General features: G+C 33.0%; 1 protein-coding gene across 1 annotated transcript; it reads left to right on the top strand.

The window, feature by feature from the left end:
- Positions 5,989-22,964, top strand: LOC105178698 (triacylglycerol lipase 2-like). The gene is made up of 9 exons (XM_020699421.1): positions 5,989-6,190; positions 7,036-7,149; positions 8,138-8,278; positions 8,363-8,473; positions 17,007-17,150; positions 18,317-18,357; positions 21,323-21,402; positions 21,512-21,607; positions 22,476-22,964. Exons 1-9 carry the CDS (start codon positions 6,029-6,031, stop codon positions 22,793-22,795), a joined length of 1,209 nt encoding a protein of 402 aa, XP_020555080.1. The 5' UTR covers positions 5,989-6,028; the 3' UTR covers positions 22,796-22,964.

Raw genomic sequence — 27,157 nt, 5'->3', positions numbered from 1 at the left:
TGACTAACTCATGCAAACAATCATAACTTCTTCAAGATAAGTCCAAATCACAAAAAGTCAATTGGATTGGCCATTTTTGAAACTATTCACCTCTCTTTATTCAAATAATGTTGCTCTGATGAATATGGTAATTATTCATCCTTGGTATATGTGATTGTTGTGCTTACCAATTACGTTAAGAATTGCTTTAATGTCACAACAGATGTCCACTGACTATTTAGATAACCCATGTAGTTGGACTGCGCATTAGATGGCAGCTATGAAACCAACTTTTGAGGGTTGTTCTAAAACGTTCCAAGTCGAGGACATTGAGACTGGGTATCGAGAGTCCTATTGAAACTTGCACTAGATATTTCATTCATCGAATGAGTGCTGTATTTCATCGTCGAGAGATATTGGACGCCTATGTAATTTCAATAGGTTAGTTGACAAAATAGTCAACTAAGTTAACTGACTCGTGAAAATCATTATATGAATGTCTTAGAGGCATGATCGGTATGAATAGAATTCCTCGGCTCCAATAATACAGGAGTAGTCCTCAAACTTGAGGAACTATGGCAGTGACGTGCACACGATGGTTGTATCTTGGATCTGACGAGAGGTGATTGTGTCACAGACATGATCATTATAAGCCTTATTCAGTGCAGTCAGAATGTATAGTGAGGATGGTGGGTTTCAAAAAGAGGATTCGTTCCTTGTCAGTATGTGATAGTGGTACCTCCTATGCACTTGGAGACCCATTAACGCATTATAAATCTATAGCTATAGTAGTTTGTTGAGTAGGAAATGATTTCTTATGTCGAGCAATTAAAAAATGATCTCAAGTATTAAAGCATAGATGTCTAGTTCAGGATAGGAACCGACACCAAATTCCATTCCCTAAACTAAGGCAGGGAGACGGTAGACAGAAGGACCTTACCCATATGAAATTCGGGAGCCTAAATGTTCACATTTCACCTAGTCTATAGTGCCATGGACCCGTTGCTGAACGGCCACTCATGGTAGCGGGCTTTCCTAATTCATAGTTGGTTAGGATTGATTAATTAAATTAGATTTAATTAATCAATTATGTTGGGCACTAATCTAAGTCTAGCTCAAAGGTGAACCTAAAAAGTCACATAAATCACCACAAAAGGATAAGAAATTAATTTGAAATTAATTCTAAATAAGTTAATAATTGGATTATTTACACAAAGGATTATCGATTGGATGGATAACCCAATATTAAATTTTAGATCAATTTAATTGCGCTTGTCTTAATTAATAAATTGGATTTATTAACTAGAGAGAGTTGTGCTTATTTCTTTACTTGGATTAAATGACATTGGGCTTAATTTAGTTTTAATTTTTATTAAATTAGATTTAATCAATTTCAAGGCCTTGGACTTATTTTAATTTAATTAAAATAAAACTCGATCTACTAAATTAATGTCCATTGGCCAAAGGATTGACTTCTGTTGTTGGAAGGAGGATTGATCAAGTTGCAATTTTAAAAAGTGCAAAACTGACCATATTTGGAGCACTTCTCTATATGGCGTGATTGGATCATACCATATAGAAAAGGGGTTGCCTTGTAGGTAGGTGGAATGTATCTAGATATATTTTCACCTTCCCATACAAAGTATATATATATATGTATATATATATATATGTGTGTGTGTGTGTGTGTGTGTCTAATCTTCATAATTCATATGACAATATATAGTTGAACGTAAAAAACACACACTCTAACTCTCCCCAATAGAGCTCTCGGTCTCTCTCTTTTTCTCTCCCTTTCATCCCTCTAATTCTCTAACTCTCATTGATCTAGGATCAAGTGTAGAGTTATAGAGTATATTTTATAAAGAGAATATATTAATTGACAATGTAGTTCTATTTCACCATCTTCCAACCTGTTTGATTTTCTTCAAGCAAAGAGATCAAAATCATCTTTCCATGGTGTGTGTCGATCATCTCTAGAAGGCTTCTACATTGGAGCCTAGGGTGAACATGGGATAGAACATGCATCGCCGATTAAAATAAAAATAAAAGAGGTAAAGTTTTATTTATATATTGTATTTCTTTTGTTTATTTATCTATAGCCCGGTATGTTAGGATTTTGTTGTTTTATTTTTTAATCCACATACTACACTGAATGTTTGAGAACACCAATGGTATACCCCTTGGTTGGTCGTATAAATAATTTTAATTGTGCATATTTTATCGCTTTCTTTAATTTTCTGCCCTTCCACTCGCGCGTTCCCCAGCCCCGCAGGGGGACCCCCGGAGAAGCGGAGTGAGTGACTCATGGGTATGGGGCACGAACGGGCCTTTGACGTAGGGTGAGCGAGTGGTTATATGGTCTACGATTAGCCCCGTACTCATAAAAGGAAGGGGCTTCAGTAGTAGACATAATATAAGTACCAGGAAAGCTCACCCCCAGATAGAGTTGCCTCCAGCCCCCGCCATTTCGGATTCAGGAAGGAATGGAATAGAGGGGTGAACTTTTGACTTTTATATGTAGTCTTTCTTTTCTCTATAGTAAGTAAATAGTAGTATACTCTTTCTAGTAGCATCCGCTTCCCTTCACAATCTTTTTTTTTTGTTTAGCTAATTCCTAAAGTTTTCTAATGGTATATTACAAATTGTAACTAATTTCCAGATTCACTCTCTATCATCCTATAAATAAAGGTCATTGTGCACCATAATGGTAGCTAAGTAATTCTCATTCCTACTCTCATTTTCTCTCAATTTTGTAGCCAGTTTTTTGTGTATTTTTGCACTCTACACGATTATTGTCATTCTATCTTGATACTTTATTAAGTCACTTCAATTATTTACACCAGTATTCTTACATTATCTCAAGGTTTCCGATTATCCTTTTAGTAAATCCATTACTGACTTAAATGTTGGAGTCTTAATCCCTATTTTGCAAGTTAGTCCTACTTTGATCTTAGGATTAGAGTGAAGATCCTTCAACCGTGTGGTGCTACTGAACCATGGTACACATCAGTATCAACGAATTAGTATACTGAAAATTAGAAGTCGAATGATAAAGATAAAAATTTTCAGAATTTCAAAAGTTTAGAAAACCTACTAGATTAGTTAACTTAAAATAACAAAATAAAAATTATAAGCCATACATTAGTAAAAGAAAAAAAAAATTGGCCTGGTCAACCCAAGCGTGGCCTAGGACCAGGTGGTCATGGGCCACTGGGCTGGGTGGTCCAAGGTATTGATACTTGGGACCGACCTAAGACTAGCTCGATCCTAAGCGGGCCTACACTAGACCGACCCCTCTTTTTTTATTGGGCCAATTCTGTCTTGGGTTGGGCTGACCTGTGCATCTTGAATTACAACATATAGCAACTGTAACAATTCAAACTTTTACTACAAATATCAATATTAAAGTTGTTACAAAATATATGTACTAAGTGACAATAATTTTGATCTTGTAATAATATAATTATTAATGACAAAAATTGAACACAAAATTCGTTATAGATAATTATTGACACATTGACAACCTATAGTTAGATACTTCAAAAAGTTGTCAGCCACGCCACAGACACCATTTTAAAGGCGTGTCCGACACGTTTTGAATTTTTTATAATATAAAAAAATTTTAGGTTGTATTCAAAGAAAAAGGAGTTTTGGGCTTAACAAGAAAAAAGAAAAAGAATTAATTCGCTCCTCTCAAACTAAAAATTTTGGGATAAAATTATTAAAAATTCGAGGGATGGTCATGATGATCTAACTAATTTAGATTATTAGAAATTTTCATTGTGGACTTTTTAAAATAAACTGATTTATGTATATTTTTTAAACCATATTTTGATTAAGAATCTAGATGTACGTAAGGCATGCTTATTTTTTGTACTATATTGATACTTTCATATTGCATATTTTAGTTTTTCTAAAAATTGCGAATATATATAAGGGAAAGATATTATTTTAGTCCGCTAAATATACCTAATTTTAATTTTAGTCCGAAAACTATGTCCATTTTTGTTTAGGTCCAGTAACTTACGAAATTGCTTACTTTTAGTCCTCTGGCAGATTTTCGAACAATTTTACCCCTATGCAACTTTTGAAAGGCAGTTTTAGTCCATATGCACTCATAGGGGTAGAATTGTCCGAAAATCTTCCAAAGGACTAAAAGTAAGCAATTTCGTAAGTTACTGGACCTAAACAAAAATGGACATAGTTATCGGACTAAAATTAAAATTAGGCATACTTAGCGGACTAAAATAATACTTTTCCCTATATATAATAAAAATATGTTATATATAATCGTGTCAGTATCATATTACGTCCTAATTTTTTTGAATTTTCGTGTTGGGTTGTCCGTGTCCTATCATATCCATACATTATAAGTAACAACAGAACTACACTGACAACAAATAAGTATTGTCACTTGACCATCACTCATATATCACTATTTACTTTTTGTGACAACTTTATACATAATTCTTTGTTAGTAATTATTGTTCATAATAGTTTGCACACTATATTTTAAAAGTAAAGAAATTGGCCTGGGTCAACCCAGGCGTGACCAGGTGATGGGCCACTAGGCTGGCCGGTCCAAGATATTGATACTTGGGATCGGCCTAAGACTATCTCGATCCTAAGGGGGCCTACACTAGACCGACCCCTCTTTTTTTATTGGGCCAATTCTGTCTTGGGTTGGGCTGACCTGTGCATCTTGAATTACAACATATAGCAACTATAACAATTCAAACTTTTACTACAAATATGAATATTAAAGTTGTTACAAAAAGTATGTATTAAGTGGCAATAATTTTGATCTTGTAATAATATAATTATTAATCACAAAATTAAATATAAAATTATCATTATAGATAATTATTGAGTCATTGACAACCTAGTAACAACCTATAGTATTAGCTACTTCAAAGGTGTCGGCCACGCCACAGACACCGTTTTAAAGGCGCGCCGTCTTGAACTTTTTATAATACAAAAAGTTTTGAGTTGTATTTAAAGAAAAAAGAGTTTTGGGAGTAGTAGGAAAAAAATAGAATTAATTTACTCCTCTCAAACTAAAAAATTTGGGATAAAATTACTAAAAATTTGAGGGATGATCATGATGATCTAACTAATTTAGATTATTAGAATTTTTCATTGTAGACTTTTTAAAATAAACTGATTATGTATATATTTTTTATACCACATTTGATTAAGAATCTAGATGTACGAAGGCATGCTTATTTTTTGTCCTATTTTGATACTTTCATATTGCATATTTTAATTTTTATAAAAATTAAGAATATATATATATAATAAAAATATATAATATATAACCGTATCAGCGTCATATTATGTCCAAATTTTTTGAATTTTTCGTGTTCCCATATCAATGTCATATCATATCCACACATTATAAGGAACAATACAACTAAACTAACAACAAATAAGTATTGTCACTTGACCATCACTCATATATCACTATTTACTTTTAGTGACAACTTTATACACAATTCTTTATTAGTAATTATTGTTCATAATAGTTCACAATACAATTATGAGTATAAAAACTATAAAATTTATTATTATGACAACATAGAAAAGATTATCAATAAATATACTAGTGACAATACTAAAACTGTCACAATTTTTTTTTTTTCGGGTCATTAGTCTTATTTTTATTGTAATGTTTTAGATAATACTATGACAGTTAAAGCACCACGTTGCAAGACTAACCCCACCAGACAGAGCTACAAAAGAAAATCAATTCTGATTTTGGGTAGCGATCCTTGTAATAATAGTTTATTTTGCATCGACACTTCCCAGATTTCAGCTTAGTACGGCCTATGATGAAGTAATGTCAAATTTTGGCTGTTGCATCCTAAGTTGTTGCATTTTAGTTTGGCTTCGATTAACTCTAAAACTAAGCCCCAACCACATTGTCTTTTTTCATAATATTCCATTTCCTTTACTACTCTATATATACTACTACAAAAATGCTCAAAAAACAATCGTATTCTTACAACGACACAGAAAAACAAGAAACAAACACACACATATATGTATGGATAAACTAACCTTTATTTTTCTTTCAATTCTATTATGTGGCTCAGCTGTCGCGACCAGACCTCGGCCGCGGACGACGGGCCGTGCGACTTTAGCCGATGATGGTGGCGTTTGCAGCGCGATTGTGGGAGTACAGAATTACCCTTGCCATGAACACAATGTATGGCAGCTTACATACTCCTGTATGCACAAGTTGTAGGGGTTAAATGTAACAAACCTTCCTACCAAAATACTAATAGGGGAAATCGCAATTTTAGTCCTGTATCTATAGGGGGTTTCCATTTTAGTCCACTCGTTGGAGTTGAATTTAACAGTTAAGTTCTGTAATTTTAAAAAAATGGCACATTAAAGATCAAATCCATCAAAAATTGCAATCTCGCCAGATTTTCGGTCTTATGTGAAGGTCACATGCCAAATTCCGGCTATATTTGCAATTTAGAGAGGAGTTTATTCTTAATGTGCAATTATTTTTTTAAAATCATAGGGTTTAATTGTCAAAATGAATTCGAATAGGAGTAAAATTGAAGACTATAATTATGGGACGAAAATTGCAATTTTCTCAATACTAATAGGTAAACATTGCAACAATAAAACCCTGGATGTTCCTCTTGACGTGGCATTGGGCGCATAGTGCTCTCTATATATATAATTTATGATTGTTTTATTCTTATTAATATTTTTATGGGTTAAATACAATTTACCCCGTGTTAATAAAAAAATATAAAAGAACTCTTGTGAAAAACAAAGTGCAATTTACTCCCCTATAACATTAAAAATGACGCAATTTAGGAGGTAAATCGTATCATTTTGTAAATCACAAGGGGGTAAATTGCACTTTATTTTTTTACAGGATCTTTTTTCGACTTTTCTATTAACATAGGGGATAAATTATATTTAACCCGTATTTTTACAGAAGATAAAATACAATTAACTTCAAATTGTAGCGTATTTATTAGAGAAATTTTTTAGGGTTTTTGACAAAGAAAGTTGGATGACATCTTTTAGGTGACAACTGGAGATGGATATATTTTGAGCTTACAAAACATTCCATTCGGACAGTCAGGCAACGCTGCGACGGGGCCAAGGCCGCCAGTTCTGCTGCATCATGGAGTTCTCACGGTTTGCATCTCCATTTTATGATTAATTATTAATAGAATAACTTCTTTTTTATATAAAAATAAAGCACACTTTACGTATACTCGTAATTCAAATTATATTTATATAAATGAAATATAAACAAAATAAAATGAATAATTGGTTATCAGAACTGTTAAATATTATTAATTTTAAATCCGCTTGAATAGAAAATAACAGATTGGACAATTGATTTGTGAGTAAGTTATGTTTTATTTAAAAAAAAAAAGTTATGTTTTTCAAAGAAATAAATATATTGAACTGTAATTTCAAAAGTTTATAAGCTCACTCCAACACCCTCTCAATTAGTATGACACACTAGAAAAATTTTGTATGACCTTTTTTTGGTTATATTTAATTACTATAATCAAAAGTAAAAAATCGTGACTAATACTAAGTAACTACAGTTACACAACAATTATCAGTTGTTACTTTTACAAGTGAAACTAATATATCAGCTATAACCAAATCATAGGTATATATTAGAGGGCCAAAATTCTATGTCAAATTGGACTCTACACTGCAGGTAAATAGCATTTCTCGTTCTGTAACTTAGGGTCTTTCCACTTTTGATCCTATTGGTTATAAGATTCTCACTTTTGATCTCGTAACTTTAAAAAAGTAGCAGTTTTTGTCCTATGGCACATCTCTGTGAGATGTTAAACGAAGAAGACTGCATGGCCATTAAGTGCAAGGAACCAAAAATGCTACTTTTTCAAAGAACATATGAGCTAAAAATGTAAAGGTTGTATTGGCCACGTGCTTTCTATTAAAATAAATAACGAAAATGTGTCATGTGATCAATTAAAGTACTATTTTTTGAAAATTGCAGAATCAAAATTGAGAATATCGTAATCAATAAAATTAAAAATAAAAAGGTCATAATTTATGGAACAAAAAGTATTATTTCCCCCATGCTGCAATATCTCTATAGTTTCTAAGCAACTATTGATTATGTGATTACTGCATGCAGGATGCGGTCACATGGCTCTTGAGTCCTCCAGAGCAGTCGTTGGCCCTTCTGTTGGCTGATAACGGGTTCGACGTGTGGCTAGTGAATGCACGCGGAACGAAATACAGCCTCGGACATACATCTCTTAGTTCCAACGATCCAGTAAACTCCTTGTATCACTCTTTTCCCATTTGATCAATCATCGTACTTTTTGGCGTAGTAACCATTGGACAGCAATCACTTTAGGCTTTCTGGGATTGGTCGTGGGACGAGTTGGTCGCTTATGATCTCCCGGCAACTTTTCAATACATTTATGATCAAACAAGCCAGAAACTTCACTATGTTGGGCATTCCATGGTAATTTCAAGTAGAAAGAATATATGATTTAAATGCAATTACTATCCCATACCTATAGGATAGTGGCAAAAAAAGGATCGTATAAATAGGAGTGGCAATTTATGCATTGTATCTATTAAAATCTGCGCGTTTACTGCCGTCTAACCATTTTATCCTTTGATGACAAAGCCTTTGTAGTTCATTTTTCATGCTCTTAGTTTAGCCCAATATGCTTTCGAAATAAATTAAGCCCTCATGAATTCGTATATTTTTTCGACTGCCTTGTTCCCCGATATTCCAAGTCCTTGATTTTACGGACTTTATCCAACCACATTACAACAACAGATATTTCACAGACACTTAGCTCCTTTAGCTACAAACAACCCAACCCTATTTCATTTCTTACCTTATAGAGTAGAAGATACTCCAATATAGGGACTTAATAGGATTCTGGACAACAATTTATACAGAAGCCTTACTTTTACTGAAGAAATATATGAAATACTATATAGATATTATTTTCTCTGTTGGAGAAGACAACTATTTAGCCTCTCATAAGATCGAGGACTTGACTCGTCCGTGAAACCCCCATAAAACTATGAATTAAAAACTTACAAAGATTTGAAAGTTTAAATTATTATGCTATGAAGAGTTGGAGAAAATTTCTAATAATCTCCTTCTGCTTCATTGCTTCCTTATTTATAGAGTCTGCGGACTTAAAATCCGGACTCCAAACTTGTATTTAGATGGCGTCATTGCGTTCCTCATCATCTTGTCTCTTTTGGATGACGTCACTATGTTCGTCATCGCCGCGTCCTTTCCAACTATTGGTCATAATAGCTTGTCAGACATGTGATTGCTAGCTGGCTTTCTTGGTCTCTGATGTGTTGGCTTTTGTCATCTTCTGCTGACAGTCTCACTTTTGAATTTTTACATTATGCAAGTTTTACTTCACCTTGTAAAAATTCTTTCTTTTATCCTTGTCATTCTTTGATTCGGGTTTCTTTTGGTGACCCAAATCTTTGTCCCGAACAGGAGCTTTTATTGTTTTTCACAACAAGGTGCATGTGGTTTTGCCATTGCCCTTCATACAACATGTTTCATGTCTTCATTCTAGTGACTTTTTGGTTGCTGGCAACTTGTTCTCCCATATGAGCATTCTCTTTTCTTGGACATCCTTTCTGCAAACTCGGTGTTTTTTCATGTCATGGAGTTTAACAAGAATAATCCATTTAATTTGTGTAAAAATATTTTAAATAGATACTTGACTTTGTCTATCTCGGTGAGGTAGACCCATAGACCCCAGAAGCTCTCCTGGTTGAAATATCATCCTCACTAATGGTTGAAACCAGTAGAACATCTCTTGAAGCAGCCTTAATTTTGTTAAAAGCTACCATGTCTGGCCTCTGCAGCTTGATAAAATGGAATATTGGATGTGACCCTTTTCCCGCTATTTTTGGAGCTGGTGATATGAATTTTAGCTCCAAAATATCTCATCTCTTCAAGTGGAGGTTATGTTGCCAAGAATCATAAACTGCCCCACTAATCCACTCTAGATGTTTTGAGATTTTCGAAAAACTCGGAGACATAGTATGAACTGAAACTAGGGCCCCAAAAGTCATACAATCTCGGACCTCTTCTATTTGGACCCTTCTAACATCCAACTCGATTATATGTTTTGGATGTTTTGATGACAATCATGCTTGGGTTGACGCCCTTTCAAGAAATTGATTTTTTCCATATTTGCTGGTAAACCTGCCAAGCAGAAAAAGAAGGTATTAACTTGTTAGTATTAACCTTAGAGGTATCAGTTATCGGCCTAAGGCTAATATCTCCCTCGTGCAAGCAGTATTTGAATCTACCGCTATAGGTCTAGAGCCCCATACTCTAATGGCATGTATAGGATCATGCTCCCGCAACTCACGAGTCATCGTCGAGGGTGATGCTTTTTGAATTGGTTCTTGTAAATTATTCCATAGCGAGGTTAAAGCCACCATGGTATTCCTTATTGCGATCAGGACTGTGTCAAGATCAGCTCTTTAGACCTTTCCAAACATTTTATCAAGCTCCTCAAGGTTCTCCCAAAGATGCCTGAGCCTCAGAATGATGGAGTTTGCTTCAGATGCCTCCGTCTTTTGTCAGGAAATCTACAAGAACATTCTCATGAGATTTTGTAATATTAATATTATAGCAATAATATTGGCATTCAGTTGGCCATATGATAATACGCGCTTCTCAATTTTGGATTTTAATTTATTTTTCAAGAAAGCTTTAACATTAGTATTATCAACTTTTAAGGTGAATCTTTAGCAAGTAGAAATAAAGGCCATTTCTTAAAAGCCTTCCAAACTAGAAAGATCCGTTTCTCGTTGATGTGCCAAATTTAGGCCTGTTGTTCTAAGGACAACCCCCCCTGTATATCTACAAGATTCTTCCCCTACAGTGGTCTTTTTCATGAGCATTGTTGTCCATCGATAGTCATTGGCGTCCATGTAGACCACCAATTCATCATCGTCCTGTGGGATAGCAAGCTTTGGCAGGTCACTGCAAACCGATTTCAGCTCGCGAACTCTTTGAGTGTGGATTTCTTCTCATTTCCACTTTGTCTTTCTGTTTCTTTCAAAAGTGGTCGGAAATTAATAAAGATACCTACAAAATTAACAACTCCAAAGAAGCTGTCTAAGTGTTTCTTGTATTTGAGTACGTTTGGAATATTGCAGATTTTTTCCACAATATGGTCTTGTAACACAATAACTGGTTCGTCAATAAGAATTCCCCGAAATTCAATTTTATTGACAACAATAGTAGCTTTCTTCTCAAAAAGCACTAATCCTTCTATGTGACATGCATCAGAAAATATCTCAAGATGTCTAATATAATCTTCATATCTTTAGATGCAATAAGTACGTCATTAATGTAGACAAACATAAATTCAAAATAGTCATTGGAAAAATTATCCATTTTTCATTAAAATATCTAGAGTGCATTAGTTAATCCCATTGGTAGCACATTCTAGATATACGGTCCCTATGGTGTGGAGATTACAATATATTTTTTTGATTCACTCTCCATCTTAATATGATAAAAACTAAATTTGCAGTCAATTAAGTATCTTTATTTGGAATGTAACAAACATCAACTTCTAATATTCTATTAGTCCCTTGATAGTTAATTACCAATCTGAGTTTACCTCTTTTTATCTCACCGTGGCTTTTTACCAGAAAGCCAGGGTTACTGTAAGCAGAAACTCCAGGCTCAATGAGTCCAAAATTGATATGATGCTTGATGATCTCTTGCATATCTCTCTTATCCTCTATATTCATCTGGATAGACTAGTGTTGACCATACTCGTATTTGCACTCCTCTTCAACCTTCAGAATAGCTTCGATTTTGTTTCTATCCCATAATACCAGAGGGTTCTCACTGAAATTCCTCTGGATAAGTCTCTTGATGTTCTCAAGATGGAGCTTGCTTTCTTCACTAATATCTACAAATTTTATCTACTGCAATGCTTCTTTGAGGTTCTTTTTCTCCTCCAATAGATTCCTTGTAGAAGCTATCGCTATCCATGAATCCCTGTTGCCAGAAAGACAAAAGAGCTTTACCAAATTTTCTCTTATCCTATATTTTTCGATAGTTAACTTGGCATCATCAACATATTTGCTATGAAAATTTATAGGCATTATTCTGTTAAATGCATTTTCTCTTCGTAAAACCTGTATTTACTACCACAGTTAGTAGTAAAAATCAATAGTTTTTTGTTGTTGTCCTGTATATATTTTGCAATAGTTTGAATAAAATTGTTGCCCAGCAAAATATCCACCCCTGTATCATGAAAGCAGATAGGAGGTATTTTCGCCCTGTACTAAGGTGTTCCAAATGCTCCTCCATTCATGATTATTGCCTCTCTTATACCTTTATTGAATATTAGAATTTTTTGTGAAAAATTTCTGCTTGCAATAACGGGTAAGGTTTTCATAGCTTCTCGAGAAAACTTTAGGCTTCGCTGTACAAATTTCTGATCTTGAATCAATATAAGTAGCAAAATATTATGTCTTATATTGATCATAGAACATACCAATAGATATGTATATAGAAAATGGACTGGTTATTCAATCTCTATGGTAACCCATCCAGATTGAATTCCATTCCATCACTTTTTCTTCCTCATAGTTTATGATTTTCAAGGAAATTTAACCCTAAAGTCATACTCTCGTTCTCTCTTCTTACAACCGCAACAATCATGATCTCATGGCCTGCAATTTCTAGCATGCTTTCATATTTACCAATAACAGGTTACTGCAAATGATATAAGTCATCACAAGAAAAATAATTTTCTTTCTTAGTGATGTCACATATGACTTGTATTCCTTTCCATCTTTCAGGGTATCTAAGTTTTACGTTATCTACCCTAATTTCTTGAGGAGTAAATGTTCTTATCAACTCCTTCGCTTTTCCTACCTAGCCTGTAATCCTATCTTCTTAAAAGGATATCAAGCTACTAAACTTGCTTCTAGAACTAAGTTTTTCATCTAAAACTGGGTGATCATTGATTACGATGTAGACATCACCTATTCTAAGTATTCTAATTGGGTCTGGTATCATCACCTTGGCAAATTTCTTGAAAATTCTAGGAATCTCAATATATTCTTCCCTAAGAAACAAATCGGAATGATGTGTGTTGGAAAATGGCATAAGCCATTTTATATGTTATAGAATACGGTCAATTACCTTATTTTATAAGATCTTTTCTTTTAAAATCTTAATGAAGGGTCAAGACTCTACTGAAATTTTGGTCTGCTAGGTTGTATGCAGAGGATGAATATCAAATATTAATTTTCTTACATATAAATTACATATCATTGTCCCAAGACAACCATCTCTTAAGTTAGTGATTCTTCTATCCATTATAAATAGATGTACTTTTGAATCAATACCTTCTTTAAAAGTGGCTTTTATTACTATTCCAATAATTTCTATATCCATTTCATAGTAACAACTTCCTCTTCTCTAAGCTTACTTAATTCTTCAAGAATTTTTTCTTTGGGAATAAACTGTATTTTCATCACATTACCTGTAGGTTCCATGTGAATAGCAAACTCACCTGAACTTACTTTGTAAATTATGTGATGTTTACTCTAATTTAGTCGTATTTGATTGAGAACTCTCCTAATTCCTCCAATCCTAAATCGAACGTATGGGCTGAGGTTGAAATCTTGGCCCATGATTCTTTCCATGGTTTATTAGACACCATCATCCTTAAAAAGAATCTTGACAGACTTTTAGAGGTTTGAAGCCTATATCCCTCGTTCTAGTTATTCTTACTTGGTTGAAGATCCATCCGAATCGGTTTCTATTTCTTTCTCATATACACTTTCATCTGAAGGAAGATCCTCGAATTGGTATATGGGTACCAAATTGCCATAGTATACTGCGTTTAGAATATCATCCGTGGCTTCAAATGTTCTTAATTTATCACATTTTTGGAGATATATGACCTCTTACTCCGCATTACAATCCTTGAAACTTCCGTTAACCCGAGTATGGGCTTGTATAAAAGCCTTTTTATAGGGGGTTCTTCCTATAGATCTTGCATCTGTTTGTCTAGATCCTTGGGGTGAAGTTCTTGTTGGTCCGGTCTTCTGTCCATATTTGTATTATCTGGCTTTGATTTGGACCACCATGATTTTTGCTTGCAAGAGGTTCTTTTGGAGCTCCTATGGTAGGACTCGCTGTTATGTTTTTTCTTCTTCCTTGGCTCACTTGATTCTCCTATAATTGTAGGAAAATCATTGTTATCACCACACAGAGGGGATTTTTATTATCTTACCTCTCAACCTCTTTATGTTTTTCTGAATAGATCTTTGATGACACTAATCCTTCACTTTGTCTTTAGGGAAAGACATCCTCCTTGCAACTAAATCTAGTTGTCCTTCAGTTACTTTGCATGACTGCATTAACATTTTCCTCTATGGATTGCAGATCTTAGCAAAGAACATTAGAGCTGTTACTTCTGTTGTTACTCCACTCTGAAAGAAATACTTGCAAAACCAATAGATATATTCATCTACTGCGCAAATACTCTTTAATTCAAGGTTGAAAAGAGCTTGTGCATATTCTCTAGCTTTTTTTGCTCTACTTCATTCAAAGTATCCATCTTTGATGAAGTGTATCTTGATAAACTTTCCTAGCTGGTCTACTATTGCTCTTTTTGAATCTCCGGCAAAGATTCTGGCTTTGGTGTCTTTTGGGGTATTATCCCATCCGATCTTCACAGAACCCTCCAAGCTTAACTCCACTAATTTTATGAAGTTCTCTTTATCGAGTTCTAGGGTAGTTGCTGCTACTTTTGTGGCTGCAATCTACATCTATCAGCTTCTCGATGTTTTGAAAGTCAATTCTACCTAGGTAGAGTACGGTGCCGTATAGATGCAAGAATTGAAGCATGGTCCTTGCCCGAGGTGTATTTTTAGGTGCTCTTCTCTGGTTTCTCTGTGGATTCTCTCTAAGTTTGGTTCCCACAAATGTCGGTGTTGCCTTGGTGTGGAAATTTGTAATCTCTTTCATTGGATTATCCTGTGGAAGATCATTTGAACCCGTACTTCCTTCTAGAGGTGGTAGTACTAGAGTGATTTCATTGGTTTAAATATTGACTAAGTCCATAATTCCAAGTTGGGAAAATAATTTAACCAACTCTTGTAGATCTGATAGATCTGCCCTTGTTACCTCCATTATTTTATGCATTTGATAGATGCAATGATCAAATCTTCTATGGTCTTTGGCTTTGGAATCTCCGTCACTTTCACTTTCTGAGGTAGAAGAGGTACTGATCCTAAGGCGTCCTTCATCCGTTCTTGTCTGCATCTGCATGTCTCAGGATTTAACCTTTGATTTCTCTTTAGATCTGCAACTTCTATCTTCAAATCTGTAAGGTCACTAGTGTTAATACGGAAGGATCTTAAGAATCTTGTCCATTTTTTGGCTCAAGGTATCCATTTTCATAGGTATATTGATTAACCTATGTTCATAGTTTTGAACTGTTTTTTGAATTTCTCCCAAATCTTGGGAGATCTTCGACATATCCAGCTCAAGTTCTTTTCAATCAATTCCTCCAATCAGAATTTTAGGAGTTGTATTAGAAAAAGAATTTACCTAGTCTAGTTCTCCTTCCTGGCATTCTACCACGAATTTCGATTGCTTGTAGGTCTTTTACCGTATTTCCTGGTAGCACCCCTCGGATTAGGTGGATTCTCCACCATTCTTCTTGTTTCTCCCTGGTAAGGGTTCAGGCTCCCACTTCATTTCATTGTGGCCTTATCTAGAATTTCCAAGACAAAATTCTTCCTTTATCTTTCCGAAATCTGGAAATACTCCTGTTTTCACTCGAACTATCATTCGGTATATGGAGATAATTTTCTCCCTCTCTTAGAATTTCCATAAAGAAATCCATCTTCGATTTTTCAAAATCTAAAAGTATTCCTTGTTGTAACTCGAACTTTCGTTCGATTCCATTCTCTTAAAGAGTCTCCTCCATTAGTGAAAAAAATATCTAAGTGCAATATAAATAAATTATTTTTCGATAAACCTAGGCTCTGATATCATTCTAGGCGAAGCATGATGCAACAACATGTGAAAATATTGAAACAGGACCTAACTGCTCTTTCTAAAGCTATAAAGGGGTAAAATTGTTCATAATTTGTTCAGATTTAGACGAGGGGCAGAAATTGCCGCATTTTTTGAAATTATAGGGCATATTTTGCCAGGGTCAAAATTACAGTTCTTAAAATGATACCCTCCTAAGTTACATGTCAATCTTTGTAGTTAACCCAAGAATATATATATATATATATATATATTCGATTGAAATTATTACCATAAATTCATATTGTATCTTGTAGCACAATTAGTGTAAGGATAATTCCACTCCTTTTTCTTGAGATTTGGTGTAATTACATGTATAGAACTCTTGTGGTTTGGAAAATTATATTTAGCATCCTTGAAGGTTGCTTTCTTCTAATAAAAAAGTCCTCCAATTAGTCAAAATTTACTGAATTTGTTGATACTTGCTGCTTCCTTATTGTAGGTCGAATAATTATTTTCGAATTAAATTGCCCTTATAACGTTGAAGATATATCTTCTCACATGCATTAAAGCATGAAGACGTATAAGGGTAATTTAGTCATAAAAAGATTTATTTGATCTACAATCAGTCAGTAATAAGTGAATCGGGGATAAATATAGACTTTTTTCAATTTTTATGTTAATATTAGTAAGTTGTATGAATTGTGACAAACGACGGGACTTATTTGTTAGACGAAAGCAAACTTTAGAAGTGCTAGATGTAATTTCTAAAACCACATAAGATTTATGTGTAATTACACCAAATATAAAAGAAGTAGAGTGTCGCTTAATATATATACTTGGCAGGTAAAAAATAGTTATTTATATAAATAAATGGCATGCATATACCATGTAATAAAATTTGTAATAGAAAATTCACTTAGTAGATATTGCATGTGATTTTTATTTAAGGATGTTGATGTGGTTTTTGTAGGGAACTTTGATTGCTTTTGCTGGCTTTTCAAAAGGGCAGTTAGTGGACAAGTTGAGATCAGCAGCTATGCTTTGTCCAATTGCTTACATAGGTCACATGACATCTCCTATAGCAACTAATGTTGCACAAACACTTCTTAACCAGGTACACCCTTTTTTTTTATATACTATTATTATTATTGCCAAATATACACAATTTTTCTTTATTTTTTAATCTCCTGTAATTGGACACATTATCTATGTTCATCTTTTATTTATGTGTCAATCATCTATTTATATTGTAGTAATTTCAGTCTAAATTTAGTTAAAAATTTTTAGTATTGGTCAGATGTATATAATTTTTTTTTATGGTAATTACCTAAAATTGACCCCAATGTTAGTACCATCTAATTTCCTGTTTTATTTGACAAGAAATTCAAAAATTTGGAGTGAAGTTAGCTACAAATTTAAATTTCAGGGTTTTTTTCTTTTTCTTCCTCTTTTTTCAAAATCTCTTGTTGTGCAACCTAAGTGGTGTTTCCAATAGTTTCTATAAATAAGTGTAAATTACAACTATCTTCCCTTAAATTCGATATAATTATAAATACCTCCTTCTTGTTTGAAAAATTACAAATACTCCCTGACTTAGTGCTCGTTCGACAGCAAGACCATTCTGTTAGCCTACGTAAGGTTTTCATCTAGTTTTTACGGTGAAATGTCTAAAATGTACTTTTGAATTATGAATTATAATTTTACATACTTTTTTAAAAATCTTAAAATTCTTTTATGGTCTAATATGCCCTATGGTTGATTTACTGTCCACCTTCAATTTTTTTTTAAAGATTAAAGTAATAATTTTCACCTTGTTGTCTAGGGCTACATAATTATTATTTATTTAAAGACCAGTGATATATAATTTTTCAAACAATAAGAGAGTATTTATAATTGTGTTAAACCTTATAGACGTACGTACGCAGTTGTTAATTTACCCTATACATTAAATTAATAGTAATTAAAGTTAGGAGTCATGTTGAAAATGAAAATGAAAAATGAAAAACAAAATTGAAGTTGGAATTTTTTTTTAAAAAAAAAAATTAATACCTAAAATCTTATAAATAAATTCTTCAAAAATTTAATTTAAACAGTTCAAAAACTGTAAACAAAAAAATCATTATTTTCTACTTACTTTTTTAAAAAAATTAAAAAATACAAATTGAACTATTGCAATTAGCACCAATTTAAAGGACCAAAATTACATTTTTCCAAACACTATTTATATTCTTGATTGGATTTCTGAGTGCTAATTAAGAGACTGTCCATCTTCTTTGACAGACTTCTTATTGGTTGAAAATTGCTGAATTCAATCCTACAGAGTAAGAGAATTCTTCTTCCTTATCTTTTATTATAATATTTAATTGTCTATACTTCCATCATAATAAAATACATTAGCAACAAAATATTTTAAATTAGGGAAAAATATTATTTTAGTCCGCTAAATATATTTAATTATAATTTTAGTCCGATAACTATGTCCATTTTTGTTTAGGTCCAGTAACTTACGAAATTGCTTACTTTTAGTCCTCTGGCAGATTTTCGAACAATTTTACCCCTATGCAACTTTCGAAAGGCAGTTTTAGTCCATATGCACTCAATAGGGGTAAAATTATCAGAAAATCTGCCAGATGACTAAAAGTAAGCAATTTCGTAAGTTACTGGACCAAAGCAAAAATGAACATAGTTATCAAACTAAAATTAAAATTAGGCATACTTAGCGGACCAAAATAATATTTTTTCCTTAAATTATCATTAGAAATATATATTAAGCTATAGTAATTTTAATTTTTTCATAATAATATTATTAGTGACAAGAATTATATATAAAGTTGTCACTATGGATATGCTGATAAGGGAAAAATGCAATTTTAGTCCTGTAACTTAGTGGTCGTATTTTTGTTTCTGTATGAATTAATTTTGCAATTTAGTCCTATAATTAAATTTTCTGTAATTTTAGTGCTTTTTTCGGTCAATTTGGTTAGAAAATTGCGTGTGACCTGCACATGACCTAATTAATTTATAATTTTCGTCCTATAAATCAATTCATGCTGGACAAAAAATACCACACTCTCTCAAGTTATAGGACTAAAATTACTAAAATTTTAAAGTTATAAAATTAAATTACAAAAATTAATTCGTATCCGACCAAAAATATCATTCCCTAAGTTACAAGATTGAAATTGCATTTTTCTCGATAATTAGTAACATATTTATGGTAACAACTTCAAGATAATAATAATTATATGTTGTCACCAAGTCACCGTTATATATGTGTCACTAATTGCTATTATTATTAATGTTATAAACAACTTTTTATCACTAATCTTAAATTTTTTTACACAATAACAGTCATTATTAAAATCATAAAATTTATTATTGTGATAAAATTATAATCACTAATTGGTTTTCTTGCTGCTATTTTTTTTTTTTTTGGTGTATTGCTCTGAATTTAATTTAGAAATAATTACATTAATGCTCTTTGATTTATGGTTTGTTTACATAAATTACCCCTATTTTTTAGATAATTACACATACACCCACCAAAATATCATTATTATTTACACAAACCACCCCTTATTTTTTTGAAAAATTACATACACATCCCCTAAAAATATTAGCATCATTACACAAATTACCCTATTTTTTAGTTGTCAGGGATAGTTTCTATAATTATACAAAAAATAAAAATAATTTGTATAAATAGACCATAGATAAAGGGTGTAAATGTAAATATTTCTTTAATTTATACAAAAGAGTCGCTTCACTTGATTACCCGCAAATATCTACTTCAAAAATCATTCTTTGTTTTATGCACAAAAATGATTAAACTAAAGAAATATAGTTAAAGTTATTGAATTAAAATCCAATGTTTTATGTCGGTATATATATATATGGGAAAAAATCCAGTGACCCCCTATGATAATAGGAATATTTAAAAACCTCTTATAAAAATTAAAGCATCGAATACCCCCTCTATGATATAAAATAAGTTCAAAATATTCCTTCTGTACAAAAATTGAGCCACACGCCCTTTGACTGTGAATTTGCTATGAAAATATCTTTTTTTTTTTTGACATTTTGCCCTTCTCTCACATCTAATATATATAATATTATATATATTTATTACTAATAAAATATTATTTTATATAATAATTATTTAATATTTATTAATTATAAAATATTATTTTATATAATAATTACTTAATTATTTATATAATAAAATATAATTTTAATTAAATTAATTAAAAATTATTGATTTAAAAAAAAATGCAGCGACGACGGCATCTTATGAAGAGGAGGGCGAGCGACGGCCGTCGCCCAACTCAGTGAGGGCGACCCAATTGTCCGATTTGGGCCATTAGCGTTGCCCATATGGGCGATGGGGCGAGTAGGGGTGGGGGAAGAAGACGGGGCCGGCCGGCCGAGGAAGAAAATGGTGGGGGGTGTTGGGTTATAATTCTTATTTTGATTTTTTTTATAAATTATAATTCTATATATTATAAATATATTTTAAGTTATAAATTATATATATTATAAAACAAAATAATTATATATTAATGCATTTAGTTTGATCGGTTGATTAGAAGGGGTATTTTAGTCATTGTTTCTTAAAAAATAGGTTCAAGTTGACCAGGGGCTGTGTGATTATTTATTCATAACATAGAGATGATTTTTTATATTAAAAATTTCATAGGGAGATTTTTTATATTTTGATATATCATAGGGGATCAAAATGAATTTAACCCTATATATATGAGTCGTTTCTTATATTACACATAGCTAAAAATTATGACAGTGCTCAGGTTATAGCTAAGATTGTGATAAATGTTGATTCATATCGTGGGTTTTAATAGTGGTTTGTTCGTGTACCGTGGTTGACCTATTGTCTGTTTATATATATATAGTCTTCATGTTTTTTGGATAATTACATATATAACCACCACAAATGTCTACATTATTTACACAAATCACTCCTGTTTTTTGAAAAATTAAAGATATCCACCCGAAATGTCAACATCATTGCACAAACTATCCTTACATTTTGACTGTTATCTGTTGTTTCAAGCCAAAACATTACTCATAGTTAAAAAACTATTGGCAAATGCTTAGACCATGATAAATGTTGCTTAATCGTGTTTAAAGTTTAAATTTTCAAATTAATTAATCCGATCGTGTTTGGTAATTTTTATATTTACCCCACGTGTCCGAATTTAAATCGTATTCATTTGTAGTGTTGGGAATAATTAATTAAATTTTTCTTTTAACAAAAATGGGTATTTTCAGCGAAGCAGTGCTCCAACTTCTGCTGCAAATCTGTAAGCAGAAACACATTAATTGCCTGGACCTCATGACATCTTACACAGGTAGACGTTGTTTTTGAAATTTTAAACTTTTTATGAGTTGAAATTTGTTTTGATGGTATTAATGAAATAGTGATTGAGGATTTGATTTAAAATGCATGGAGGGATGCAGGGCAGAACTGCTGTCTGAATTCTTCCATTATTTCTTCTTTTTTGAAGAATGAGCCTCAGTCAACTTCAACAAAAAACATGATCCATTTTGCCCAGAGTAAGATACTTTAACTATTTATTTCCTTCTTCATCATATGTAGTTGTTGCAAAACTGATTGATGTGTGTCTAAATTTGAAAAGTTTGTCTAAATGAGGAAAGTTTGTTGAAGTCAAGTTCGAACAAGAAAAGATTCAAATGTATTTAGGTAAGTCTAGAATCTAAAAAATGCGACTTTCGTGGCGGAAAATGGTAAGAATTATACCGGAAAGATTTATAGTCCTTTGAAGGTTAAGTGCGTCAGATCGTAAAAGAATAAGTAGTGAAGGTCATAAGAAGTAGTAGGTAGCAAATTAAAAGTTGTACTTAGGTATGGAGGGACTAATATTTATAAATTTCAAGAATTGTACGATTTTATGTGAACCACAGATCCGGAAGTGATTGGAAGCAAGAATCGCATACATTTTGCATGAGAACATGACTAAAAGCGCTATTCATCAAGTTTGTAAGATCATTATTATCACCCCTCGTAATATACAGGATTTAGAGATCCTGGAAACTAGGATAAGGTAGTCTTTCAATTTTACGTCTTATAAGAAGCATGTGGATTTTGAAAATTCGCTAACTTTTAGTCATGAGAGCGGCATGTGATGATTTTTCATCCAAATTCGGAATCTCTGCTAGCAATGTGCTGAAATTGCACAAAATTGAAAATATATATAATTGAGTTAATTTACCATGCCTCGATATTTGAATGTCCTGAGAATACCACTTATGCTAAGTTGTAGGACCAAAAATGCAGTTCTGTGCAAACAAACGTACAATTCTTTCTTACAACTTGATTTCTAAAGAAAAATAAAGGGGAACCAATTTTGATCATTTTTAGAAAAAACGAATCTAATTGTATCGGTTGTTTTTCTGGGCACAGTGGCGCAAGATGGAATGATTAAGATGTATGATTACGGAGACGTTAAGGAGAACGTGAAACACTACGGGACGCCCGTTCCTCCATCGTACAACATGACAAACATCCCAAACGACGTTCCTCTCTTTCTGGCCTATGGAGGGAAAGACGCGCTCTCTGTGTCGGAGGATGTGAAGCTCCTGTTGGATAGCCTTCACGAGCATGAACAAGACAAGCTGGTCGTTCAGTATACGGAGAATTACGCTCACGCTGATTTTATAATGGGTTTTAATGCTACGCAAGTTGTGTATGATCCTCTCATGGCCTTCCTCAGGCTTCATTGATAAGAAAATCTTTGCTACCGTTGCATGTTGGGAGTGGTCGATGGTCACAATGCTTCCTATCAAATTTGCACACTATGGATGTGAAGATAACTTTTACATGGTTCCATAAAATTTTTATATGTGTCCCAAGTACATTATATCTATCTCTTCCATACAGTACGCGGTTCAATTTTGGTCCACTAATTTTGATGATATTAGTTTTAATCCATTATCTTTCAATTTTGCATAAATTTGGTCCTTCAATCTAATTTATGACCATTTTGTCCTTTTAATGAAAATAGCTTAATAGCCCATCTCATGCTTCTAAAATAAAATTAAGCCCTCATGAATTCATACTTTTTTTTGAACCGTCTTATTCCCGGGTATTCCAAGTTTTCGATTTAACAGACTTCCTCCAACCACACTACCGTAGCAGATAGTTCGTAGGTACTTGGCTCCTTCAACAACAAACATCACAACCCTATTTCATTTCTTACCTTATGGCGTAGAAGACACTCCAATATAGAGACTTAATAGAATTTTAGACAACAAATTGAACAAAAGTCTTACTTTTATTGAAGAAATATATGAAATATTGCATAAATATTATTTTCTCGTTGGAGGAGACAATTGTTTAGCCTCTCATATGAAAAAGGACTTGACTCGTTGGGGAAACCCCTATAAAACTATAAATTAAAACTACAAAGACTTGAAAGCTTAAATTATTATGCTTTGACGAGTTGGAAATTTTTTTTTATAATCCCCCTCTACTTCATTGCCTCTTTATGTATAGCTATCTGTGAACGTCAAACACAGACTTCAAACTTATTTATTTATGATGTCACTACGTTCGTCATCTTTTTGACTTATTTGGATAACATCATTGCGTTTGTCATCACCGTGTCCTCTCAGCTATATGTCATGATGGCTTGTCGGCCATGTGGTTGCTAGCTCACTTTCTTGCTTTGTTGACTGTTGGTTTTTGTCTTTTTCTACCGACAACTCACTTTTGAATTTTTACATTATGCGATTTTTACTTCGCCTTGTAAACATCCTTTTTTTTACCCTTGTTCTATTTGGTTTGGGTTTCTTTTATGTGACTTGAATTGTAGTCCTGAACAGGGGCTTTTCTTATTTTTCACAGCAAGGGTATACATGGTTATGCCATTGCTTAACATGCAACATGTTGCTTGTATTCATCCTTGTGGCCTCGATTACAGACAACTTGTTCTCCCATATAAGTCTTCTCTTTTTCTCGAACATGCTTTGTACAAACTCAGTGTTTTTCCCTGTTATGGAGTTTAACAGGAACGACCCATTTAATATTTTTGAAAATATTTTAAATGGATACTTGACTTTGTTCAATCTTAATGAGACAGACCCATAATCTCCAAGCTCTTTTGACGGAAATATCATCCTCACTTATGGCTGACACCACCGGAGCTTCTCCTGAGGCAGCTTTGATTTTTTGTTGAAAGCTACCATGTTCGGTCTTTGCAACTTGATAAACTGGAATGCTGGGTTAGACCCTTTCCTTGCAGTTTCAAAACCAACTGCTATGAATTTTAGCTCTAGAATATCTCCTGTTTTAAGTGGGGATTGTTTTATCATGAATCATAGACTGCCCCGCTAATCTATTCCGAAAGCTTTGAATTTTTCGAAAAACTTGGTGACATGGTATGAACTAAAGCCAGAGCTCCAAAATCATACCATTCTCTGACTTCTTTTGGTTCGAACCCCTCTAACATCCAAACTTTATCATATTTTTCGGATGTTTCGATTATGGTATTACTTGGATTCACTCCTTTGCGAGAAATTAATTTTTTCCACATTCGCTAGTAAACCTGGCAAGTAGAAGAAGAAGATATCCACTCATTAGTATTAGCCCTAGAGGTGCCTATCATAGGTCTAAGGCTAATCTCTCCATCTTTTCCCTGGAGGTGCTGGATTGACTTAAATCATCAGGAGTTTGCACTTCTTGTGACCCAATTATTGCCTTTTCACCAGATTCTGGCGATGGCCACGTGCAATCGCTACTTGAATCGTACACTACAGGACTAGAGCTCTACACTCTAAGGGCATGTTTAGGATCATGCTCTCTCAACTCGTGAGTAATCTCCACGAGACCTAACAGATCGAATGGAACAATACATAAACAAGTAAATCCCTTATGAATTCCAAGGTACTCTTTTTTTTCTAAGTACACTTGAACTATTTCATAATAATTGAAAATTAAGTAGGGAATATAAGGTTTTCATGAGGCTGATCTTGAGTAGCCCTCCATGCACGAATATCGAGGGTGATGCCTTATGAATTGGCTTGTAGGTCGTTTCATAGCAAGGTTGAAGCCACCGTGATTCTTCTTATTGCGATCAGGACAGTATCAAGATCAGCTCTTTGAATTTGTTCGGCTACCTGGGCATTCACAGCTAGCGTAGAAACTTCTTGTCAAGCTCCTTAAGATTTTCTCTAAGGTGTTTGAGTTTCAACATGATGGAGTTTGTTTCAAATGCCTCCATCTCTTGTCAGGAAATCTGCAAGAACATTCTCATGAGATTTTATAACGACAATATTATAACAATAATATTAACATTCAGCTTGTCATCTAATAGTATGTTTCTTAATTTTAGATTCTAATTTATTTTTTAAGAAAGCCTTAATATTAGTATTATCAACTTTTAATGTAAATTTTTTAGCAAGTAAAACTAAAGGTCATTTCTTAAAAGCCTTCCAAACTGCAAAGAATTCTTTCTCATTAATATGCAAACTTGAGCTTGTTATTTTAAGAACAACCCTCTTGTAAATCTAAAAGGTTCTTCCCATATAATAGCCTTTTTTATGAGCACCGCCACCCATCTACAATCATTATCGTTTGTGTAGACCACCAATTCATCCTCGTCTTGTGGTATGGCAAACTTTGGCAGGTAAAAGCAAATATTTTTCAGCTCACGAACCCTTTGAGTGTGAATTTTCTCCTATTTCCACTTTGAACTTTCTGAATCCTGCAAAAGTGGTCGAAAATCCTTTCTGTATTTTGCAAGATCTTTAATAAAGATTCCTGTAAAATTAACAACTCCCATGAAGCTTGCAAATACTTCTTTCCTTGAGTACGTATGGAAAATTGTGGATTTTCTCCACAATATGATCCTGCAACTCAATACTTGTCTTGTCAATAAGAATTTCTAAAAGTTAAATTTTATTGACAGCTATAGTAACTTTCTTTTCAGAAAGCACTAATCTTTCTTTATGACATGTATTAGAAAATATCTCAAGATGTTTAATATAATATTTCATAATTTTAGATACAAACAAATATATCGTCAAAGTAGACAAACATGAACTTAAAATAATCTTGAAATAGATTATTCATTTTTGCTTGAAATATCAGGGGTGCATTAGCTAATCCATTGGTAGCACATTTCAAATATATTGTCCCTGTGTCTTGAAGAATGCAGTAAATTTCTTTTTATTCACTCTCCATCTTGATCTGATAAAAACCAAATTTGTAATTAAATTTAGAAAACACTTTTGTACTTTTAATACAATCAATTAAGTGCTCTCTACTAGGAATGTAATAACCATCAAATTCCAATATTTTATTAATAACTTGATAGTTAATTACCGACCTAGGTTATCATTTTATCTCACCATGGTTTCTCTAGCAGAAAAACCAGGGCTATTGTAAGCCGAGACTTCAGGCTCGATGAGTCCAAGATTGGTATATTCTTTGATAATCACCTGCATATCCTTCTTATCCTTTATGTTCATCTGCATAGACTTGTATCGAACATACCTTTAGAGCAGCTTCGATCTTGTTTCTATTCCACCATGTTGTATGCAATCCAAGGATGAATGTCAAACATTAATTTTTCTGCATACAGATTACCTATCTTGGTCCAAAGACAACCATATCTTATGTTATTCCAAGCTATAAGTTAATTAATTACCACTAATAATATTAATATTTAAATATATAAATTACAAAAAATAATTAAATTACACATAACAAAAAAAGGGGTCTAATTATTACTTGGTTAATCACAATCCACTTCCTCTACACTCCGTTTATAGATCAACAAAACCTGATGATGGTAATTTTTATAATATACTAAAAAATTAGAGAGAATGTGTGTGTTTTAATTATGCAAGAGGGTAAAGAAATAAAAATGAGATGAAAGCTACATATATCGAGAGAAAATTGCAACATATTCGCGGCAGCCAAATGTAGTTGTTGGGATATAGTCGTTGCAATATTCCAATGAGCATTGCAGCAATATTTCAATGGTTTAAACTAGCTATTGGAAAATAGCCGATAGATTAGCGACAGAGGAAATAAGAAGTCGCAAATCTATCCGTTTTTTTAGACAGAATCACCAATAAAAT

This window comes from Sesamum indicum, linkage group LG16 (assembly GCF_000512975.1).
Source record: "Sesamum indicum cultivar Zhongzhi No. 13 linkage group LG16, S_indicum_v1.0, whole genome shotgun sequence".
Classification (NCBI taxonomy): domain Eukaryota; kingdom Viridiplantae; phylum Streptophyta; class Magnoliopsida; order Lamiales; family Pedaliaceae; genus Sesamum; species Sesamum indicum.
This window is presented reverse-complemented; position numbering and strand designations above follow the sequence as displayed.